At 37.4% G+C, this 22023-nt stretch overlaps 1 protein-coding gene across 1 annotated transcript; it reads left to right on the forward strand.

Moving 5' to 3' along the window:
• Positions 1-1327: 1327 nt before the first annotated feature.
• Positions 1328-20600, forward strand: lmln (leishmanolysin-like (metallopeptidase M8 family)). Its single transcript, XM_028436230.1, has 16 exons — positions 1328-1731; positions 5695-5798; positions 5968-5998; positions 6073-6155; positions 6255-6372; positions 10017-10195; positions 10318-10423; positions 13390-13484; positions 13600-13717; positions 14658-14765; positions 14848-15035; positions 15123-15255; positions 16175-16334; positions 16978-17108; positions 17193-17403; positions 19360-20600. Exons 1-16 carry the CDS (start codon positions 1594-1596, stop codon positions 19458-19460), a joined length of 2004 nt encoding a protein of 667 aa, XP_028292031.1. The 5' UTR covers positions 1328-1593; the 3' UTR covers positions 19461-20600.
• Positions 20601-22023: the final 1423 nt, after the last annotated feature.

Genomic DNA, 22023 nt, shown 5'->3' on the forward strand with positions numbered 1-22023 from the left:
ACCTTTAATCAAATTTAACTCATCTTTCAGTAGTTTCCTAACTCAAGTCAAGTGTCTAGGTCTGAGAATGTGAGAAGACTTCCTTTTATTGAATGATGGAAAACAAGGTTTAGGAAGTAGAACCTAAGTTAATTCTGTGTAACACATAACATTAGAATAATGCTCCAAAATGTGGATTTTTAATCCCTAGTTTCCATCATTTTATAATCTCTTTTCAGGCACCCTGTGGTACAACACTGATGAAAAGTAAAGTGTCAATTCATTGATTAAAATCATTGTTAATTTTGCTCTAAACACAGAATAGCGTTGAGTATGATGCAGTATGATAAAGGGTTACACATGGTTTGACATTAAGGCGAAAGGGTTATGGAGAACAAAAACAATGGGAGACATTGCTCTGGTGCTTAAGGGCCTATGTTACGAAGCGAGATGAAGTCTTATCGCTCTAACTTCCAGGATTTAATCAGTGTGTGCTGGACTACAAAGCTTGCTAACGTCTTACTGAGCTAAATCACCATGGTAACTTATGCTGAATGACTAGCCTGGTCGGGAGCAGGTATTGCTCTGGCTCGGATCTGAGCGAGTACTAAAGTCCCGCCTCCTGACCAATCGTCGTAAGACAGCTTCTCTCTGACAGGGAATGTTTGGTTAGTTGAAGCCCGCTAACGGAGATTAATCCAGGATATAATTATCTAGATTCGTAGGCTAACATAGGCCCTAAAGTCTCTCACTGTAGGTCCTCAATTCATTTCTGGCACGCCATCCTCCATTCACTCCTAAAAATAAGAAAATAAAATCTGTATGAAATTGTATTATAGTTTTAGCAAATTATCAAAATATTGTTATATTGAATAAAAAAAGTCAAATAATTCAATTTACTCTGAAACAAATGTAATGTAATCATATTTTTTGTATCGCACATTGTATTAAGAAAAATATTGCCTAAATTCCAAAGGTGCGTTATTTTCTAATTAAAATTAATTTGTGAATTAATTACTTAAAAACATTTCAATATCAATTACTTAGTTGTTGTTGCTTTTATGTTGTTTTTTTTTTGTTTTTTTACTCTTGCTGTTTATATTATGTTTAAAATGGCATTTGTGTACCAGGAATAACAAATGCTCAGTTTTTCTTTACTAAAATGTTTTGTGGCCCTTGGTAAGAGACCTATAACACCAGTGTGGCCCCTAAAAAGTTTGGGATCGAAAGCCCGAGATTTAAAGGAAACACACTGATTGCTACGAGTAATCCATCTTCGTGACGATACAATCTGTGGAAGGGTTTTTAGTTTGAGCAGCTCATCATCTCACAGACGATCTTTGGAGCAGCGGCTCAGCTGACGCAGGGCAGCAAACCGGAGCTTTCTGCTGTCACTCATCCGCACATTCAAGCCTCTTACCGGTCGGTGTCACTTCTTCTATCGCTACCTAATCTCCTCAAATTCACACAACGTCCGTCCCCGCGTCATGCTAACATGCTCTGACACACTCAGAAAGCGATGAGTATTCCTAGCGCCAAGAGGACCGGACGGAGACCGGCGGAGGTTCAGTTGAAGTCAGACTGCCGAGCCTCGCTTGTCGGGCAGGTCGTAGGATGGAGCCGAGCCTGAGCGCGGATGGAAAGTCCTCCGCGTCCTGGTCCCTCCTCGGCCCTGCCCTCACCCTCTCAGTCCTGGCTGTTGTCGTGAGCTGTCACGGTGTCTGCAAGCACCAAACTCCCGTTCCTGAGGAGGTGAGCCATGGCTTTCATTGAACCCTTAAGAAGCTAAGCTAGCAAAGAAACCGAAGTTAGCCTCCGTTTGGACGCTGCATAAGGGGAAAGTTAAGGGAAACGTTTGACGAGCATTAAGGCAGCATTATTATTAAATTTAATTATTTTATAGTGTACGTGTAATGAATCCAAGCTGCTCATTTAAATATTGCTACTTTATACAAATTAATTACATATCATGCTAATTACAATGCCATCTTATAATTCCAACCATTCCCAATAGAAGTGGAACTGGTTGTGCATACTCAAGTGTTTAATTAAGATCAAGATTACATACATTTCAATGGTAAACATAATAGTATTGTACAGTTTAATAAAATAAATAAAAAAATACATTTTTTCCTGAAAAATAACCTCAACAAATCAAATAAAAACAATACATATTGTAATGGAGATTTTAGCGCATGATGAGTGAATTTTGTAGAATAAGTAAATAATGATATAATAATAATTGTATTATTTAATGATAATATTAAAATATACAGAAATATACAAATATACTAAAACATAACTGAAAATTATACAAAGTAACACCAAAAATACACATACATGACACCAAAAACTCAAAATCACAACAAATATACAGACTTCAGAAATAACAGAAATATAGAGCAAATATACACAAATTGAGTAAAAAACACAGACAAAAGTACTCCAAAAACACACAAGATTACAAAATTACCAAAAATGACTCCAAAAACACACTAAACAACAGCAAAAACACATATTTACTAAAAAAACACTAAAGACAAAAAACAAAACAAAATAAGTACATATAAAATACACCAAAAACACATCAACACAACAAACCACTCAAAATTAGACAACAGTTTAAGCTCAGTGACACCAAAAGCCCACAAAATGACCAAATATTTAAAAAAAAAATGACTGAAAAAAGACATTACACAATAACAAAAACACCAAAATCTCTATTTACTTATTATTTAATATAGAATATTTTAAGAATAAAAGTAAATATGGCTAGTAATAGAGTTTGTAATCTCCATCCATCGTTTGTTTTTTCTGTCGTAGCGAGTCCCTCAAGCAAACGCGTATTGAACTTTGCGTTCCACCTGCTGATGTGGAGGGCCACGACTTTAACTCCATACATTCTTCATATTCCACCACATGCTTGCGGCTAAGGAAGTGAAGCAAACTGCTCGTGTTGCCGTCTCCGGCGACAACTTTAGCCCGAAGTTCTTCTGTCATCATGTTGTTCTAGTTCTGCAGCTTCAGAGCTTTCAATGTCTTTCTTATCCATTTACACCGTAAAGTTGCACCAGAGGTGCAACCTTGAAAAGGGTCCGATCTGAAACGCGGCGCAGCGTAGCTTTCCCAACGTTGTGTAACCAAATTAGGGCTGAACGATTTTGCAAAATAATCTAATTGCGATTTTTTTTTTTTTCCTGCAATATTGCGATTGAGATTTAATAGGCCATTATTTTTTTTAAGGGCCTGTTGTCATGTATTTTTCAATGAACACAAGCAATAAATCAATCTGTTTCATAATAAACAATTTCAGATTTATTTAAACTTTAAATAAATATAAAATATACATTTTAAAGCACAGATTCCAATAATAAAGCAGACATATCTAACTAACTTCACGTTTCATGAAACATGTAAACATGTGGACTGCACTTCTTATTAAACACTCTCTGAACGTAACAGGACAGAACAAGACTGGACAAGAAGAAAAAAAAATCGCAGCCTTTGCGATTATAAAAAAAAAAAAAAAAAAAAAAAAAAAGCGTTTTATGATATTGCGATAATATCGCGAATGCAATTAATTGTTCAGCCTTAAATCAAATACACCGGCAGGCGGTATATTAAAAATTCACATCATAACGAAAATATGCGCCTGTATTTGGTATGAACCGGTATATCACTCAGCACTAATTTGAGCATCATAAGGTAAATTTAAAGAACTAATCAAGCACTGTTTAGTGCGTCTTTGGTTTCGCTAACCAGGCTTTGTATTACTAGCATGAAATCACTGCTTTTGGTAAAGCACAACCGTGAATGTGGTGCTCAAACGCAGCCATGGATGCTGACTCGGGAGGAATATCTTCATCGTTCTCAGGGTCGATCAATGCCAAAGTGATTGATCAAATCACAAAGCTATTAGACGTGACGCCTCGATCTGATTGGCTGTTGCTTTGACGAGCATTAAGCATTAAAGCTATGGTAGAACTGGGACAACCCGTTTGAGGATTAACACAAACTTTAGTTTTTAGTATTAAAACTGAAATTAAAAAAAATAAAATAAAAAAAGTTAAGCTGACAGGAGAGAAAATGGACTGAGTATTAAAATGTAGTGGATTAAAAAATATTTGTTTTTCAAAAGTATTGGGGTGAAAATAAGAAGTATAATATCCACCATAAATAATACTGCTTAAGTACAGTACTTACCACTGACAATACACATGTACATTAAATACTGTAAAATAGGGCTTTCATAGAGAAATTGACACTTTTTGATGCTAATCCCATTTCCCTTAACATACCCTTAAATATTTCCCTTAATGTTGATTTAGTAGCCATCTTCTTCCCTCTACATCAAATGTTGTAGCTGAGACCCAATGCCTATGAAGCTAATAATCATTTTAATAATTATTATACATTACTCATTGTGTTGGAAGGCTTTTTTATTCCACCAGTTATTGTATTTTATTGCTTTATGAACTCGTCTGTTACAGTGATGTGATCTATTAAAGCTTCAGCAGACTGTAAAATATAATGTGTATATATATAATTTTTTACACATAATTAATATCTGATGTGTTTTTAAGAGTTCAGTCAATTCCACGATTCCCTTCAGCTGCTGTTACCCTAGCAACAACTGATCGACCATTTCTGGTTTTCTACCTTCAAACTAAAAGCATATTCACCCTGAATGAGAACTGTATTACTTTATTTATGGAAGCTTTTTTTTCTGAATGAAATACATTGTCAGTACAAATAATGAATACTATTTTTTTTCTTGGTAATAATTGATTTAAAAATTTATATTTTAATTGTGGATGATAGGTTTATAGACGTTTTTAATAGAACTGATGTCAGAAAATATACCCGTGTTCCTGCTCGGTTAAGTTCTTACAGATCACCCTAAATCAGTGGTTCTCAAACTTTCTTGGGGTGTTTCCCACTTTGCACAAATGTACACATTTTCAAATGTATTGAACTAACAGCGAACAAGTAACATCATGTTTCATAATACATCAAAAACTAGATTAAACTAATCAAATCACCTGCATGAAAATGAAAATGTCCTCCTGTTTGTCGCACCCCACCAGTCATGTGACTCTGTTCCCCACCGTGGGAGCGTGCCACACACTTTGAGAAGCACTGCCCTAAATGTTACTAATGTCTCTAATACATAAGATTAAAACCAATAGTCAATATTTCTCATGTGTTGTAGGGCTGAACGATTAATTGCATTTGCGATATTAGCGCGATATCATAACACGTGATTTTCTGACCGCAAAGGCTGCAATTTTTTTATTTTTAAAATGTTTTTTATTTTAAGAGTGTTTACGAAGTGCAGTTTACATGTTTCATGAAACGTGAAGTTAGTTAGATATGTTGAAGACGTAAAGTCACAGATTTGTTGTCTTTATTGTTGTAATCTGTGCTTAAAAATGTAAATTTTATAATTATTTAACGTTAAAATAAATCTGAAATTGTTTATTATGAAACCGATTCATTTATTGCTTGTGTTCATTGAAAAATACATGACAAGAGGTTCTTGAAAAGATATTTGCATATTAAATTGCTATCGCAGTATTGAGGAAAAATGTCGCAATTAGATTATTTTTCTAAATCGTTCAGCCCTATTATGTTGTCATATTTTTATTACCCATTCCTGACTTTCCCGTCTATTGCTCTGTCTATAGTTTTTTGATTGTCGCTGGTTTTTCTCAGGTTGTTCATCACGTCTATTTGAAACCGGAGCGTTTGACAAAGAGAAGTTCTCCTGAGGATCTCCAGCTAAAGATAAAAATCATCTATGACAGAAGTGTTGATGAGTAAGTGTTTACAGTAATAAAATACTGAACTGTTGCTTAGACTGTAACTCATGATCACAGTGAATACTCTGCTTGCTTTTGAGATATTGAAATTATTTATGATTTAGTTCCCACATGTTGGCAGTAGTTAATCGTCCTGTTTCTTTCTGATGTTTCTGTGACTGCACAGGCTCACTGCAGACAAGAGGAGACTTGTGAAGGTGATGAAACGTTACATTCATAAACCACTGGGTCATTATTAGTGCTTACATGTTATTTATGTTTCCCTCCACAGGATAAACTCTTTCCTCAGGCCATCGACTACCTGCAGAGAGCCTTCAGTGTGAGGCGCAGAGTGGGAGCCGTGCTGCTGAGCAGGTACGCCACTTTCATTTCCTTGTTTTTTTTTAAGTTTAGAACCAAATTCTAAGAGTCTGAGAATCAAAAAGGCCTTTTTTTTTTTTTTTTTTTTTTTAGACAATGTGCAACCAACCAGTATATGAGGAAGAGAGATGACCCTCACCGCTATTGTCAGGAAGCCTGTGCCGATGTAACCAGATGTGGGCCTGTCATTGTACCACAGCACCACCTTCAGGTAGATAATTGACTTACAGGGTTCCCACAGATCCTTAAAGGTGCAGTCCGTAACTCTCAGATCCCTTTACCCCCTCCCTCCCCGCTGCTCTCTTGCCCTGCCTCCAAACTTTCCAAAGTCCCTCCCTCAGAGGAGCTAACAAGTTAACATTAGTCTGACAGCAACATCACATTAAAAGCATATTACTGCAGTGCTTCTCTCTCTCAATGTGCACACACCTCAGCAGCAGCAGCAACACAGAGTCACTTACAGCAGCCCACATGGAGGCTGCTGCACGCACATGAACAACACATGCACTACAGACTGCACCTTTAAACATTCTTAAAAGCCATTACATTAAATAATCTAAAAAAAGGCCTTAACTCATTCAGTGCCAGCCATTTTCAGAATTTCTACCCCCTCAGTGCCAGCCGTTTTAGAGTATTTTGACTAATTTTTTTTTTTCTACTTGTCTGCACATGCTGTCAAAGGTCAACACTACAAGAAGTGCAATCATTATGAGACAGCAATGCATGTTTTGTTATTGCAATAAAATAAATTGATTTATTTTATTGCTTAATTGTGACCATCACCAGCCCTCCCTAAGGAAGGGTAAGAAATCTTTCATTAGAGGGAGGACTTAAAAAGGGAGAGCAGTGTTACGCCTAGGTGGAGAGGGAGGGGGAGGGGAAAGGGAGCAGGGAGGAGAGACTCAAGGTAGGAAATAGAAAGGGTGGGGAGAATAGATTGTTTTACAGTGAGGGTGAGATGTGAAGTTGTAGAATATATTGTGCTTATTATGTTGTGTAATCAAGCCAGTATAGTGACAAGTGTGAAGCTTAGCTATAATGGTGGTAGCTGTGGACAGGGGGAATCAGTGAGTGGTAATACCTAAAGCAGGTATTTGGGATTAACGTGTCTAAAGTTAAGCCCAGTATGAGTTTTATCCCACATCCCAAGGCGTGCCAGTGCATCGTATACCAGTATATGTGCAAAAAAACTCTACCGCAAACCCAGGAACTGTCCCGGGCCCTCAGATGCAGCCAGGCCAGCAGAAAGAGTGGGGGCCAGGGAGCCCCAGGTCACCCCCCCCGTGGCCGAGCAACCCCCCAGATGTCCCCAAGATCCCAGGCTGACTAATTTTTAAAGACCCACAGAATATTTTGTCCTATGACAATCTGAATTTACCAGATTCAGAAAGATTAAAGTCTTTAATTTCATCAGAAAAAAATATTTTTTCTAGCTTGTTTCATTCTTCCGTAATCAGCAGTCGAATAGAGGGAAGTTTCACACAAATTGCCAGTTTGTGACAAAAAGCTGAGAAAAACGGCTGTCAGTGACTTTGAAGCAATTTTTTTTGCTTTAGGGACAACTCAACATTGGTTTCCTTCTATAAAACTACAAAAACAACACTGAGACTGGCTTTTGATGGCAAAATTATTATTATTTTGCTATCTATGTCAGAGTTAAATGGATTTCTTACTGTATTTTGGCCATCCTCCAAGTCTCTCCCCTCGTCATTCTCCACACACGCAACTTGGTCTTCATCCCGGACGTGCCGAGTGTCACCGCTTGCCCCATTTTTTGATCATTTTCTTTCACGCACGACACTCTCAATAGTCCACTTAGGTTCCACACATGGTCTGGTGGAGTGTGAGCTGCTGTGAGCTGCTGGGACCTTCAGTATCAACTCTTATAGCGCCATTTTCTGGCTCATAAACTCTTTTTCTCTCCCTCTGAGTTCTGCTCATCATGTCTGATCTCTCATCCAAAGGTGCGCTGCTGCCACCTACATGTCACCAGTTGGTCACTATATCATGGTGCAAGTTAGCTTTGTCACACTGTCTCCTAGCAACCCCAGCCAAAAAACACAATGGAAATGGCACTCAATGAGTCAAAAGGCATTCAGTTAATTCATCTAAAAATAAGGCCTTAATTGTCATTAAAATGTTTTAAATCAATGTTTCAAAAGTCTTTAATTTTAACACATTGTCAAGCTATTGTTTTAAATCCCCACTTTAAGGGATTTTCAGCATTTACCAGAGTTTTTTAAAACTGGATTCTACTTGAGAAATGAAGCAGTTGATTTCCAATAAAGTTGGTTATTTCTTAATTGATGAATTGGTTGATTTTACCATTGAACAGGTGAATTGTAACAGAAAATGAACGTCAGCACTTAAACGCTTGAGTTAAACATTTATTTCTCACAAATTATGTTTTTGCTATTAAATGTTAAAAGTTACTTTAATTTAAAGACTTAACCAAATGTAAGCAAATTTTCACTTAATTGAAATTAATTTAATGTTAACATTCCTTTGACAAATTGAATTCCCAATATTCAGTTATAATTAACTATTTTATTCTAATTTTTTAATCTTTAATAAATTAATTTGAATGAAGTTTGAATTATAGACTGTTCCCCCACACTCAACTTGACCTATGTGATTTAATTTAAATTTAGCTTTACCAAATTAACTTTACTATTTCTTTAGTTTTAACATTTTGTTTTACTTTATAATTCAGTTTAACTCCTTAATTTAATTATTTAATAAATTTAGTTAACTGTTAAACCATTTCATCTCATTTGATCAATTAACATTGATGAATAATATCTAAACATAATTAAATAAATTACTTAACTGTTGAGTAATTTCATCGTATTTGATAAATGAATCATATTTAATATCTAAACATTATAATTGAATAATTTAATCTTATTTGATAAATTAATAATATTTAATATTTAAACATTATAATTAAATAAATTAATTATTTAACTGTTAAATAATTTAATCTTATTTGATAAATTAATATTTAATATCTAAACATTATAATTAAATAATTTAATTACCCAACTGTTAAATAATTTAATCTTATTTGATAAATAATATTTAATATCTAAACATTATAATTAAATTATTTAATTACTTAACTGTTAAATAAATAATTGAATCTTACTTGTTAAATTAGCAATGATTAATAATATTGAAACATAATTATAATGGAATAATTTAATTAGTTAAACTAAACTATTATAATGAAGCATGCAATCACAAAAGCACACAAGCACAGTCGCTCTGCGCTGCATCAGATCAGTCACATGGTCCTGGTTTCCTCTGGTGGTCAAAGCTTCAGTCACTTCCACATTAAAGTCAGTATTGTCTCCCGCTGTGGTTAAGACGCCGTCTCTTCCCCGACTATCTGATCTGCTGCACTGCGTGCTGGCTGCACACTGGTTGCTGCGTGCTGGCTGCACACTGGTTGCTGCTTGCTGGCTGCACACTGGTTGCTGCTTGCTGGCTGCACACTGGTTGCTGCGTGCTGGCTGCACACTGGTTGCTGCGTGCTGGCTGCACACTGGTTGCTGCGTGCTGGCTGCACACTGGTTGCTGCTTGCTGGCTGCACACTGGTTACTACCTGGCTCAGTTTGACTTCACACACATAATAAGTATGATTTTATGATTGTAATTGGGTCTCACATTTCAAAATAAATAGTAATATAACATTTCCCGTAACATCGCACAATCACGACAGCGGAACAAACTACAAAACGGTGACGTGGTTGCAGTGGGATGTAGTTGCAATTTGTCAGTTTTTGTGTCACTGTTGATTTATGTTTTAAAGTTCGACCATTTGATTTAAATGTATTTGTTATTTCTCTTAGCAATGCAAGGTGTGCAGTGAGTCTGGGAAGTCATGCGGCCCCACGGGGTCCCCAGACGGCCCAGGGGTGGAGGGGTCCGACTTTGTGCTCTATGTGAGCGGCATCACCACAGAACGCTGTGGACAGGAGAACATCGTGGCCTACGCTGCGTACTGCCAGTTGGAGGCAGAGCTGGACAGGTGGGAGGACGAACGCCATGCTGTACAATACATAATCTAGTCATGGTTTTTCTTTCTTTTGATGGATTTGCATAAAGACTGATATGCAACGTGTCGTGTGTGTGTGTGTGTGTGTGTCTCAGGCCTATTGCAGGCTATGCCAACCTGTGTCCTGCAATGATCTCCTCTCAGCCTCAGGAGTTTGAAGGGATGCTCTCTACAGTCAAACATGAGATCATCCACGCCCTGGTCAGTACAACATCTAGATACTCAAAGCCTTTAGTTATTAACAGTTATCCTCCACTGTTTTTACAAATGTGGCCTAAAATCTTTAAAATGTGCTATATATTGCACTATATTTGTTTTTTAATAACTTCTAACCCTCTGGGGCCTACGGACACGCCGGAGCGTCCTGATCACATGATCGTTTTAAAGAGTCAATAGCTGCAAAGCGCAGCGTCCTTGGGTCGCTTATGTCAAAAGAGCAGCTTTCTAACTACAAACCAGATTTTCAATTATGTTGATTGGCCAAATAAAAATGGAAATGTGAGGGAAAATGTGCGCAGGTTTTTCCGTGACATGTTTTTGCGTGTTCAGTGCATGCTCCATGCATGAAGACCGGTGAGGAGCGCTTCTAAAACTAGGCAAAAGTGCTGTGGAGCGAAAACACACCAAATCTGAGACGTGACACTATAGCTTCTTCCTATTGGTTGAGAAGAAGAAGCCCATCTTCCAATCAAAATTTCACATTTAGCAGGCATTTTATTCCCAGGTGAAAGGTAAACAGAGAGACGGACAAACGAGTTGGAGAAAGCAACTATAGTGTAACCCATGTTACTTGACCTACTTTTATTGTGAAAATGTTCCGCCGCACCACGGAGTTTCTGCCTCCAAAATGGAGTCATAGTTGGTTTAACTTCCGGGCGATCGGCTACCCAGCAGCAAACATGCTAAACTCCTTTGGTAAACAGGCACAAAAGCACCAAACTGAATCGATGGATGGATGCTGAATAAGCAATCGTTGAGTCGGATTCAACGGTGAGTGTATCGGTCCGTTCGGTTTTTAAGAGTATAATCTTTGGAGGAAGAGATCTCTGATTTTCCTGTTTGTTTGTAGCAGAGGTGCTAAGCGCTATTCGGAAACCCGGCCACAATCCGGGACTCTTCACAATTCTTCTGATCGAAGTTGCATCAAGGTATTGAAAACTATTATTTATTTTTGAAAACTACTTAAGCCGAAGTACAGTTTGGAATCCAGGGAGCAATTGAATATGTGATAAACTCTGCCATATATTCATTACACTTATTTTGTCCTGGTTGTAATTATATTTGTATGTTTTTTAAACCAACCTTGGTTTTGAATGGGCCCAGTTGTGAAAATGAATTATATTGTACAACTTGAATTAATGATGGTGACCAATATGAACATTGCAATGCCTTTATGAATCTATTTTTGTTTATTATAAGTGCACTTAAATTGAATTGATTGTTAGTATGAAACATGTATTTATCATGCACTGATAGATTACAGGATTGACCTTCTTTTGGTCAGGTTTTTATTTGCCTACAAAAAAAACCCCTACATGACCCGACATCAGCAGATGGTGAGCTACCCCTTTTCAACAACGCCGTGGTAGGAGTCAAACCCTTATTTTTTCTGCTGGATCTTGGGACCCCTACTTTAAAAAAAAAACCCCAATGGAAACAAAATCATGAACTAAACCTTGGACTCTTATGAATTGAAGAGCCACAACTCACCACATGAACTGAGTTGTTTTGTTTTTTTCCTTCTCTTTTGTTTCCATTGTGCAAATGTCTAATATGTATATTTATTATTGAATATCTACATTTATAAATTTGTATATACCCTTTAAATTTCTAATATATACTGGTTTGCAAGCAGTTCTGGTTTTGCCTGTTTTATTTACACACAGACTCTAGCTGAGATGAATCTTTCTGATTGGCGGTAATACTTATTGTATAGCCTATCACAGTCAGTCCCTCTAGCCTAAATGAGCGTTACAATAGACTATAGAATAGTGATTATTACTGTGATTTGACTGTTTAGTTAGTGAGATTAGAGTGTAGTGTAGTGTCTAGTATATAAATTTTTTGCTTTATATCAACACAACGAGGCACAAATCATTTGTCCCTTTATTTGTGATTCATGCTTTCTTTGTTTTGCTATATATATATATCCGTGCTGTTTGATTCATCTGTATGTAAGTTTTTGAAATATATAGTTTAGATTTGCTATACAAGCAATAAAAATGACATGTTAAATGTTTGGGACTTTTATAGTAAAAAAAAAATCTAACTTTTTCCCACTCGAATTTGAGTTTTTAGTTGTTTTAGATCCACTGTGTTAATACAGTATGCCACAGTAAAGAAAATACTTCAGGTTCTCCTGAAAAAAATGAAACCAAACGAGGCAAGGTTTATGGATTTCCTTATATGAAATAAAGGTAAAATCAAATGCAGTGAAAAAACAACAAAATGCTTTAGGCCCCAGAGGGTTAAATACTTAAATGTATTAAAACCAGCATTCCGCCATCTTGAAATCACGTCAATCACAGACCGTTGAAGGACTCCCACCCAAAAGGACTTCTATCCTCAGGGTTTGTGCATTTTCAACAGGCTGTCAGCTGCGCACTGTTTAAGGGAGAGTAAAGGCCCTTTAGGAGAGCTCTTCTTCTCTGCTTCATTGTTTACCGTCAAACCACAGAATTGGAACTGTCGCCCCCTGCGGTCATAGATACATTGTTGGGTCACAACTGTTTTTATCCTCTTTTGGTAAACAAAAGAGGTTTACGTTAGCATTTTTAACTTTTGCTGATTATTTAGAGCAACCAAAAGCAGCACAAGTTGTCATTTTGATGGAAAAAGCTGCAACATTATCTAAAAATTCGGCTGAATGCTTCATTCCAATAGAAAACAACAAGATGATTACAGGCAAATGGGGCTTGTGACATCATCAATCATGTGATTTCAAGGTGGCGGAATACAGGTTTTAAAACGGTAATTTTAATAGTTAATAAAAGGAATATGGTGCAAAATAATGTGTTTTTTTGAGTCATAGATCTTGTAATAAGTACATTTCAAAGATTTTAGGCCACATTTGTAAAACCAGTGGAGGATCCCTTTAAGACCAGTGGTGTTCGCCACACTTTCTAATGATAACAAACAAACCATTGTTATTTCTCTTCCCTGTGTAGGGATTCTCCGCTGGTCTCTTTGCCTTCTACCACGACGATGAGGGCAAACCTCTGACGCCGCGCTTTGCCAGCGGTCTGCCCGCCTTTAACGAAAGGTGCTTGTTTTTCCTCTGACACTCTGTGCGTGTGAATCCTAAACATCCAGGAGCTTTATCCCCTCCACACTGCTCTATGAAGGCACTAACATCAACTCTTAAACCTGTGTGTCAGCCTCGGCCTGTATCAGTGGAGTGAAAAGGTGATCCGGAGGGTCAGCAGGTTGTGGGACATCAGAGGGGAGGTTATGGTCCGACATCAGGTGCACATCCTGGTCACTCCTCGGGTTGTGGTAAGGGGCCTTTTCATCATGTTGGTTATTATTTTTTTACTTTCATTTTCTATGATGAGGTATTGCACCGTTTTATGTAATGTTGCCATTAATTATTCACAGTTGTTTCTACTAAGGGTGTAGGAAAAATCAGTTTGACGATTTTTCATTGCGCGATAATCGTATTGATCCAACAAATGGCCAAATCTATTTTTATTCATGTTTTTTTAAACGAAAAGAAAAAAAAACCATTTCATTGCGTTAACATATGCGTAGCACGTAAACGCCCGGTCTCTAGGTGTCAGTGAGTGCACTTTATTTTCCTAAAACATTTACTTTTATTGATGTATGTGGTTACTTGAAAAAAAAAAAAAAAAGAACTTAACAGAATCAGTTTTAGAAGCAAAAGTTTAACTTTTTTGAAAAAGGAAATTTGACAGTTTGATATTTACTTGTTCTTGCAAGTTAAAAAAAATGAAATAAACTGTATTACATTGTATTTTGTACTTGTAAAAGTGAAATGTGTAATTATTGACATCACAATGTATATCGTAATGTTAGTATCAGAATATATTGTATCGTGACTTGCAAATTGTGAATTGTATCGTATGGTCAGATTCATTGCAATGCACACCCCTAGTTCCTACAGTCAGTTTATGGAAGCAACATACCTTTACATTTTTGTGTGGAAAGGAATCAGAATTAGTCTAGAAATCAGAGCATGCTGAGGGAGAACATGCAAATGCCACAGTTTGACTGGGCTGGCAGACAGCGGATCAACAAAGTGGCCCTTTGTAGGATTTCTAGTTATTTGTAATTGTCTTTTTTACCATTACATTTAGATTTATAACTTAAAAAAAAAAAAAAAAACGCAACATTTGGCAGACAGAGGCTGTCAGGATCCATGTAATTAATGTGGAAAAGTGCAGAATCAGGAAAAGTTGACAATGTTTGGTTCCAGGAGGAGGCGAGGAAACACTTCAATTGTCCCATCTTAGAGGGGATGGAGTTGGAGAACCAGGGAGGAACAGGAACTGAACTCAATCACTGGGAGAAAAGACTGTTGGAGGTAAACACACATTCTCAATCTTCAGCTGTAAATGTTTGCGGTTTAAGTTTTACAGTCATTTCTTTATTGTCATTTTTACCAGAACGAAGCAATGACAGGCTCACACACCCAGAACCGGGTGTTTTCTCGCCTTACTTTGGCCATCATGGAGGACAGCGGCTGGTACCGGGCCAACTACAGCCTAGCTCAGAGGCTGGACTGGGGCCGAGGCCTCGGCTGTGACTTTGTCATGAAGAGCTGCAAGTTCTGGATGGACAAGCAGAGACAGAGGTTCCTAATCCTGGACACATGCTTCATTTTACACATTGTGTAAATGTTGCCGTTGCCCCTCTTTATTATTTTTGTTGGTGTTTGCAGACGACATGCTGTGACTCCGTACTGTGACATGGTGAGAGCTTCTCCTCTGCAGCTGACCTGTCGAGAAGACCAGCTGGCTGTGGCCGTCTGTAACCTGCAGAGATACCCGCAAGAGCTTCCCCTGGAATACCAGGTAGTTTTTACCATAGCTTATAGCAGTGGTTCTCAACCTTTTCAGCCCCCGACCCTAAAAAAAAAAGGTTCCAGAGAGCGGGGACCCCCACTGTACCTGAAGGTGGTTGACCACAGACATGAACATTGAAGAACAGTCATGTGTAGACAGGGCCATCTATAGGGGGAATAAAAGGGAGAGGTTTTTGGGGTCCATCCATAAAGTCAGCAAAATGATGGTCCATTGTTCTATGAATCTGTGATAAACACATGTATTTATTTATCTTAATAATATCGACTGTTATTCAGGAAGTTTATTATTATTTGTGCCATAGTATATAGTCATCGTAAATCCTTGTTTTAATCAGAAATAAAATGGGTTAAGTGACCAGAAATGGTGGAAAAGGTGGTGGAATGGGATTTTTAAAACCACAGAAGTGGCAGAAATGGGAGTAATGTAGTAAAAATGCATTAAAAAGGAGCAAAAGACATGAAGAAAATGTGATGAAAATAGGTTGAAATATGGCAAGTTTGGTGTAGTTGAAGAAAAATGGTAAAAATGGGCTCAAATTGTTCAAAAATGTGGCCATACCAGCCTGTCATTTCCCAATTTCATTAGATCTCTGAAGCTAAGCAGGTCTGGGCCTGGTTAGTAGGTGGATAAGAGACCACTGAGAATTCCAGGGGCCACAGTGGGGGACAATCACCCCAGTGGTGTCTGTCATTGTGTCCTTGGGCAAGGCACTTCACCCACTTTGCCTCGTATGAATGTAGTGTGTGAGTGAGTGTCGGTGGTGGTCAGAGGGGCCGATGGCGTGCTATGGCCGCCTCGCTTCCGTCAGTCTGCCCCAGGGCAACTGTGGCTACAATAGTAGCTTACCACCACTAAGTGTGGAGTGTATGTATTTGCAGCTCTGAATGTGTTTGTTTTGATGTCCCAGTATTTTGAGCAGATCGCTGGCGTCGCTCCAGATCAGCTGCCGTTTTTTGGGGGTGCAGTGGAGATCGCAGACTACTGTCCCTTCAGTCAGGAGTTCAGCTGGCACCTCAGTGGAGAATATCAGAGAAACTCATACTGCAGAGTGTCTGAGAACCAGCCAGGTAGAACTCATACATATTCCTACGAGCTTCTAGCTGTGCTGTTACAGTGTCATACCAACCTGAAAATAATAATAAAATAAAATTCTTAGATTTTTCGATTGCTTTAGTTTTATTTTTTAAAGCTGCTACCACAATCATATTTTTTTAATAAATAAAATCATAGTGTACGCCTCATGGATCAATGAATCAAACATTATTTATTTAAAAATAGAAGCAAAAATTTTATAATTGCTGCTTGGAAGTTTGTTTTCATTTCCACCATTAACTCAATTTGTTCTTTGACATTTCCCCACATTGCATTGTGGGATGTGAAGTCCTGTAGCCAGATTTTGCTCCTGTTATTCTCTGTGATATATGAATGAAGTAAAAACATTTCTATGAACCCTTCTCAGTGACTTCACATCCCACAATGCAATGCTCGAAAATGTCAACAAATGGAGGGCAATTCTGATCTTTTTCCTTTTCTTTTTAAAGTAAATGATGTTCACTTCATATGATTTTAGCTAATTAAAAAATGATCGTGTGTAGCAGCTTTAAATTATAAAAATTCAGTCTCTAATTAATTGGTATTAATGTCATTGAGCATGTTATTGCTGACCTGTCGTTCTTAGTTCTTAGCGTAACTTTGTGCATTTGGATTCAGACTCGTTTAGGAATTATGGAGCAGAACAGTACGGCCCAGACTCTGTGTGTCTGTACCAGAAATCAGCCTTCGTCATGGAGCAGTGCACACGCAAGATGACCTACCCTGACTGGGGCTCTGGATGCTACAAGGTGTCTGTAGTTCCCCTCGGTTTTCACTCTGTCACACACACACACACACACACAGGCTGTTTGCTGAATGTGTGTGTGCTGCAGGTGCATTGCTCAGCTCAGGGTCTGATGGTGTACGTCCAAGATCGCTCCTACCTCTGCACACGCAAAGGTCAGCTGCTGAGCGTCAGCGTCCGTGTCAGCAGCTGGGTTTACAACGGCGTCCTGATCTGCCCCGCCTGCCGTGACTTCTGTGATGACTGCCCAGTTCCTCCCCAGCTTCTGCCAATCAACACCTCCAGGACTCACCCCATTGGTCAGTGTTCCTCAGGAGCGTTTTAGAAACTTTGCAGAGCATTTGAACACGTTTTGTCGGTGACTTTGGCTTGTTTTTGTATGTTTTTATTGCAATTATGAATTAGATTAATTAATTAATGAATTAAGGGAAGTGAAATGGGAGAAATACGAAAAGAAAACATTTAGGCTACGTTCACACTGCATTTCTTAATGTTCGTTTATATTTACACATTACATGCATCTTCTATCAGTTTAGAGTATGAACGGAACGTGACCCTGAAATGACCCGCATGTGTTAACGGGATCCTGAGGCACTACGTGCACACGCAGACAATGCACTGGAGGAGTCTCGGCGTGTGTGGCACTGAAAATATGTATAATATAATAATTATATTCATTCATTTTAATAACTCGCTCTCCTTCCACTGTTGACTTTTCTGATTACATCCTACACTGGGGTCCCCCCCCCTCCCCTGCCACTCTGTCTGGAACGCAGAATTATGACGCTATTGCATTTTGATGATCTGAAGGTTGACTAGAATGTGAGCTGGCTGTTCACACTGTAGTCACATTAGAAAATGTCAGATACGTACAAGTAGGGTTGGGTACCAATATGGCACCGGTTCTGACGTAAACGGTAGTAACCAAACCGAATAAGAACCAACATTTCGGTGCCCCGCCACCCTCCTCAGTTGTTGATCGTGACGTCAGTGCCGTTACTCATCAGATTCAGCACACCCGTTGCTTATAACGGAATGCGTGAGGATAAAAGAGCACATGGAGTTTACTTAAAAGCCGAACGATGCACCGTGTTTGATAACCTACGTGGCCTGGAGCCAAGCACGTCAGCAACAGCCACTGTAGTGAGTCCCGCTCCCAGCGCTGCCAGTGTGGTGGACAACATCACAGATGATGACAGCAGCCTTTCCTCTTCGGGTCAGTTTAGTCATTTAATGCCAGCTAATGACAAGCTAGCACCGTCGCCATTCAACATGTGACAACAACATATCAGCTATGTCTATATTTCAACTCAGTGTCCGCTGACTTTCTGTTTAATGTTAAGCTCATAACAAGTCGTGTTTGTTGACAAAATGTTGAATTTAAGCTTTAACACCAGATTTAAAATGCACATTTTTGCATTTACACAGGAATGCAACAGATTGGCTAGCTCAGGCGTTTACTGCAACCTGCGGCTCAGGAGCCACATGTGGCTCTTTGACTCTTTTTCAATGGCTCCCTAAAGCTTTAAAAAAAAATTGAAACAGTTATTTTATTTTTAGGAAAAGGATATTAATGATTATTGACAAATAAAATCATAATAATATTTATCTCCAGTATTATATAGTTTAATACAATATTGTTTTATTTGATATTATTTAAATGTTTTTGTGTATATTATTTCCATATGTTTCTTGTATTATATATATTATTTAAGGTAATATTGTGTTCAATTTGGCCCTGAAAAAAGTGTATGCGGTTTCATTGTTTTTTTTTTGTTTTTTTAAAGTACCGGTTTAAGCACTGGAACCATTTAAATAATACAGAGTAGGAACCGGTATCGGATAAAACCCAACCGATACCCAACCCTACGTACAAGTGGCCTGGGTTGGAATCGACCTGCAGTGTGAACATAGCCAGAGACAATTAGGATGAATTGGAACAAAAAATTATTGTGAATGTAGCTAGGGTTCATAGAACTGCCTCATAGCTTGGATTTAAAACAGAGATTTGATGTTATTACAGTTTCATTCAGATTGTGCATTTCATCAGGAAACAAATATATTTATACCCACTGTATAATTATTAGTGGGGAAATACATTTTGTGTGTGAATGATCCTGGTACCATGATCAGCATCACTGATCCAATGTGCTCTCTCAGTGTGTGTCTGATAGATTTAATTTTATTATATTAAAGTTTTGTGATAAAATAACTTAAATAAATAATTTGAATAACATTTTTTTTCTCTCTCTTAGATCCTTGTTCCAGTTCTCCAGGACTGGTCATCACTCTGTGGCTTCTCATGCTCAACCTGCTCCCTCTAGTGGCTGGACTTATGCTCTGCCACTGCAGCTGATGGTGGAGCCCACACACACACACTCACTCTCTTTTTCCCCCATTTATTTTTTTAATTTAAGCTCCAAAAGTTCTTTCTTTCCATCATTCTTTTCTTCTTCTCTATTTTTTTTCTTCTGTATCGAGAAACACAAAATTGCAATCACCGCTAAGGTGTGTACGATTAAAGAGCTTGGTTAATATGTAGGAACTAAATTGACACAACATAATTACAAGTTTTAACCAACTTTTCACAAGTCATTAAGTCTTTTTATCCAAAAGAACATCTGCTTGCCTTTGAATATCATTCTGTGTTAAAATCTTTATAACTTCCCGTCCTGTGCAGTAGACCATCAACCTTTTTCATTTCAACTTGTTTTTATCTTCTTTGACCAGGAATACTTTTTGTTTTTCTTTCTTTCTTTGTTTTTAATGCTCTGCTGGGAAGAGAAAATTCAAGCAAAGCATAAACTTTTTTTGTGGCAGATCCCTGGAAACGACTCAGAACAACTTCACCATCATTATTCTACACAAGCTAAAGATCTTGGAGGAACCTTAGAACGTTCTCTCATCAGATCAATGGATTTTCCAAACAATACAGAGACTTTTCACTTCAATCCGTTTACTTCCTGTGAGCAAGGGAACTGGAAAGTTTAATAAAAAAAAAAAAGACTTTCCAGTATTTTAAAAAGCTTAAAATACCTTTATAGCAAGGAAAAACTATATTGTGGGATATTTGTGAAACCTTTCTCTGGATTCAACATCAGGTCATTTACTTGTTTATTTTGTGTTTGTAATTATTTATGCCTTTTTTGTTTTTTCAAAAAGGAACATTTCTCATCTTTTTTAGACTATGTATTTTTTTTTTGGATGATAAATGAACTCCAAGTTTGTCTCACCATGATCTTTTAACTCTGGAAAAACACTGTTTATTAATGTGTAAAAACATTCTTAGTTATCTGGGAAAATAAGCAGGAATCAAAGCTTCTGCAGTCTGGTCTTATTTATTTAAATTTTCTGAAAAATAAGTGAAGGCAGCTGGACTTTGGTTAAATACACACAAACCAAGTCTCTTAATGCGTTTTTATGTAATTAGTGAAGGATGCTTTTCCTCTTATCGTTTGTTTATTTCTAATATGTTTTTTGTTGTTGTTGGTGTGATCAGAGCAGCTTTATTCAGAGCTTATTTTAAAAACTGTTTTTTTTTTTTTTTTTTTTTTGTCTTTCTGCTGAAGCCAAATGACGACAGAGATGCTGAAAGAACCACAGCCAAAATCCCTTGTTTCATTATCTACTGGTGGTTTATTGTTGGGGGGAAACATGTGAGTTTTCTTGTCACTTTGTTTGTGGAGAAAGACATTATTTAAAGGAAGTTTTGAAACGATTCTGTCCAGGATGATAATAGGACTACATTTATCTAAAAAAAATGTTTGTTTTGTTTTTTTCTCGACTCATTCAGTATCTAAAAGATAAACCTGCTTTTGGTCTATGTGAATCATGATTGTTAAACATAATGACGGCAAATGAACTTGATCAGTTTAAGTGAAGGAATTTCATTTTGAAGCTTCAAAGTTGGTAAATTTTTATTTTGGTTTTTTAAATGTTTTGTGGGGAAGATTCACAAGTTTAAATAAGAAAATAAATTAGTCGGTGAACTTTACAACAGCCACTGGTGTGTCATCATCAAGTGTCGTTTTGCATCCCTAAGCAAAAAGGGAAACCCAGTTTATTCATATTATTGTGTCAGCAGATAATACGGTTAAGGACAGACGGTGAAGGCTATTCATAAGTAGTAGATGATACTTAAAACCAAAGAATGTTGTAGTCCAACGCCCTGCTCTCTGTATACCAACCAACACCTGGAATATATACTAATAGTGTGAACTCTGGATGAAATGTGAAACATTTTTGAGGAAAAATCCAGGCAAGTCCACTTTATTCCATTTAATGTGAAAACCTGATCATTACATTAATAATCTGCAGTAGTCAAATCTTATGTACTGTTTAATCCATTTGGTTGGATATTGTCCTTTATTTCAGCTTTTAAGGACATTTGTTCTCGAGTGCAGCTTCATGTCGTTCTGCAGTTACGTTTTAAGCCGAGGCGCTGCTTTTATTTGTGATTATTTTTTGTTTATTTAAGCGTCTGTTTGCACTAAAGCAGAACTGGCCTTAATGTCAGATTATGTTTCAGTTCAGTGCTGCGTTAGGATGAAGTGAATGAATCCTGAAGGCTTTATTTGTGTTTATTTACATTTGTTTCATGTTTAGCCACGTGTAGTTTTCTATCAGCTCTGTCTTGTTCCTATCTTTGTGTGTACTGTAATGCTTTTTAGAAGCAGTTTTTTTTTTTTTCATATTGTTTTTGAGTCCTGCTGTGTGTTTACTACTGTACAAATGTCGAACATCAACCCAGTCTTAAGACTTTGACCTGAGGCTGTTTTTATAGTTGCACCAAGATTAGACGTCAGGGTATGGTATGAAGTAAAATAATACAATTGCTTTTATCTTTTTTTTTATATATATATATATATATATATATATATATATATATATATATGCGTTTAGGAAAAAACAAGTCCAAC

Source organism: Gouania willdenowi, chromosome 21 (assembly GCF_900634775.1).
Source record: "Gouania willdenowi chromosome 21, fGouWil2.1, whole genome shotgun sequence".
Lineage (NCBI taxonomy): Eukaryota > Metazoa > Chordata > Actinopteri > Blenniiformes > Gobiesocidae > Gouania > Gouania willdenowi.

Coding starts and splice junctions, on each gene's coding strand:
- lmln (XM_028436230.1), top strand. CDS start 1,594: ATGGAGCCGAGCCTGAGCGCGGATGGAAAGTCCTCCGCGTCCTGGTCC. Junction 5,799..5,967: donor TATGACAGAAGTGTTGATGA/GTAAGTGTTTAC, acceptor GTGACTGCACAG/GCTCACTGCAGACAAGAGGA. Junction 16,335..16,977: donor AGTGTCTGAGAACCAGCCAG/GTAGAACTCATA, acceptor ATTTGGATTCAG/ACTCGTTTAGGAATTATGGA.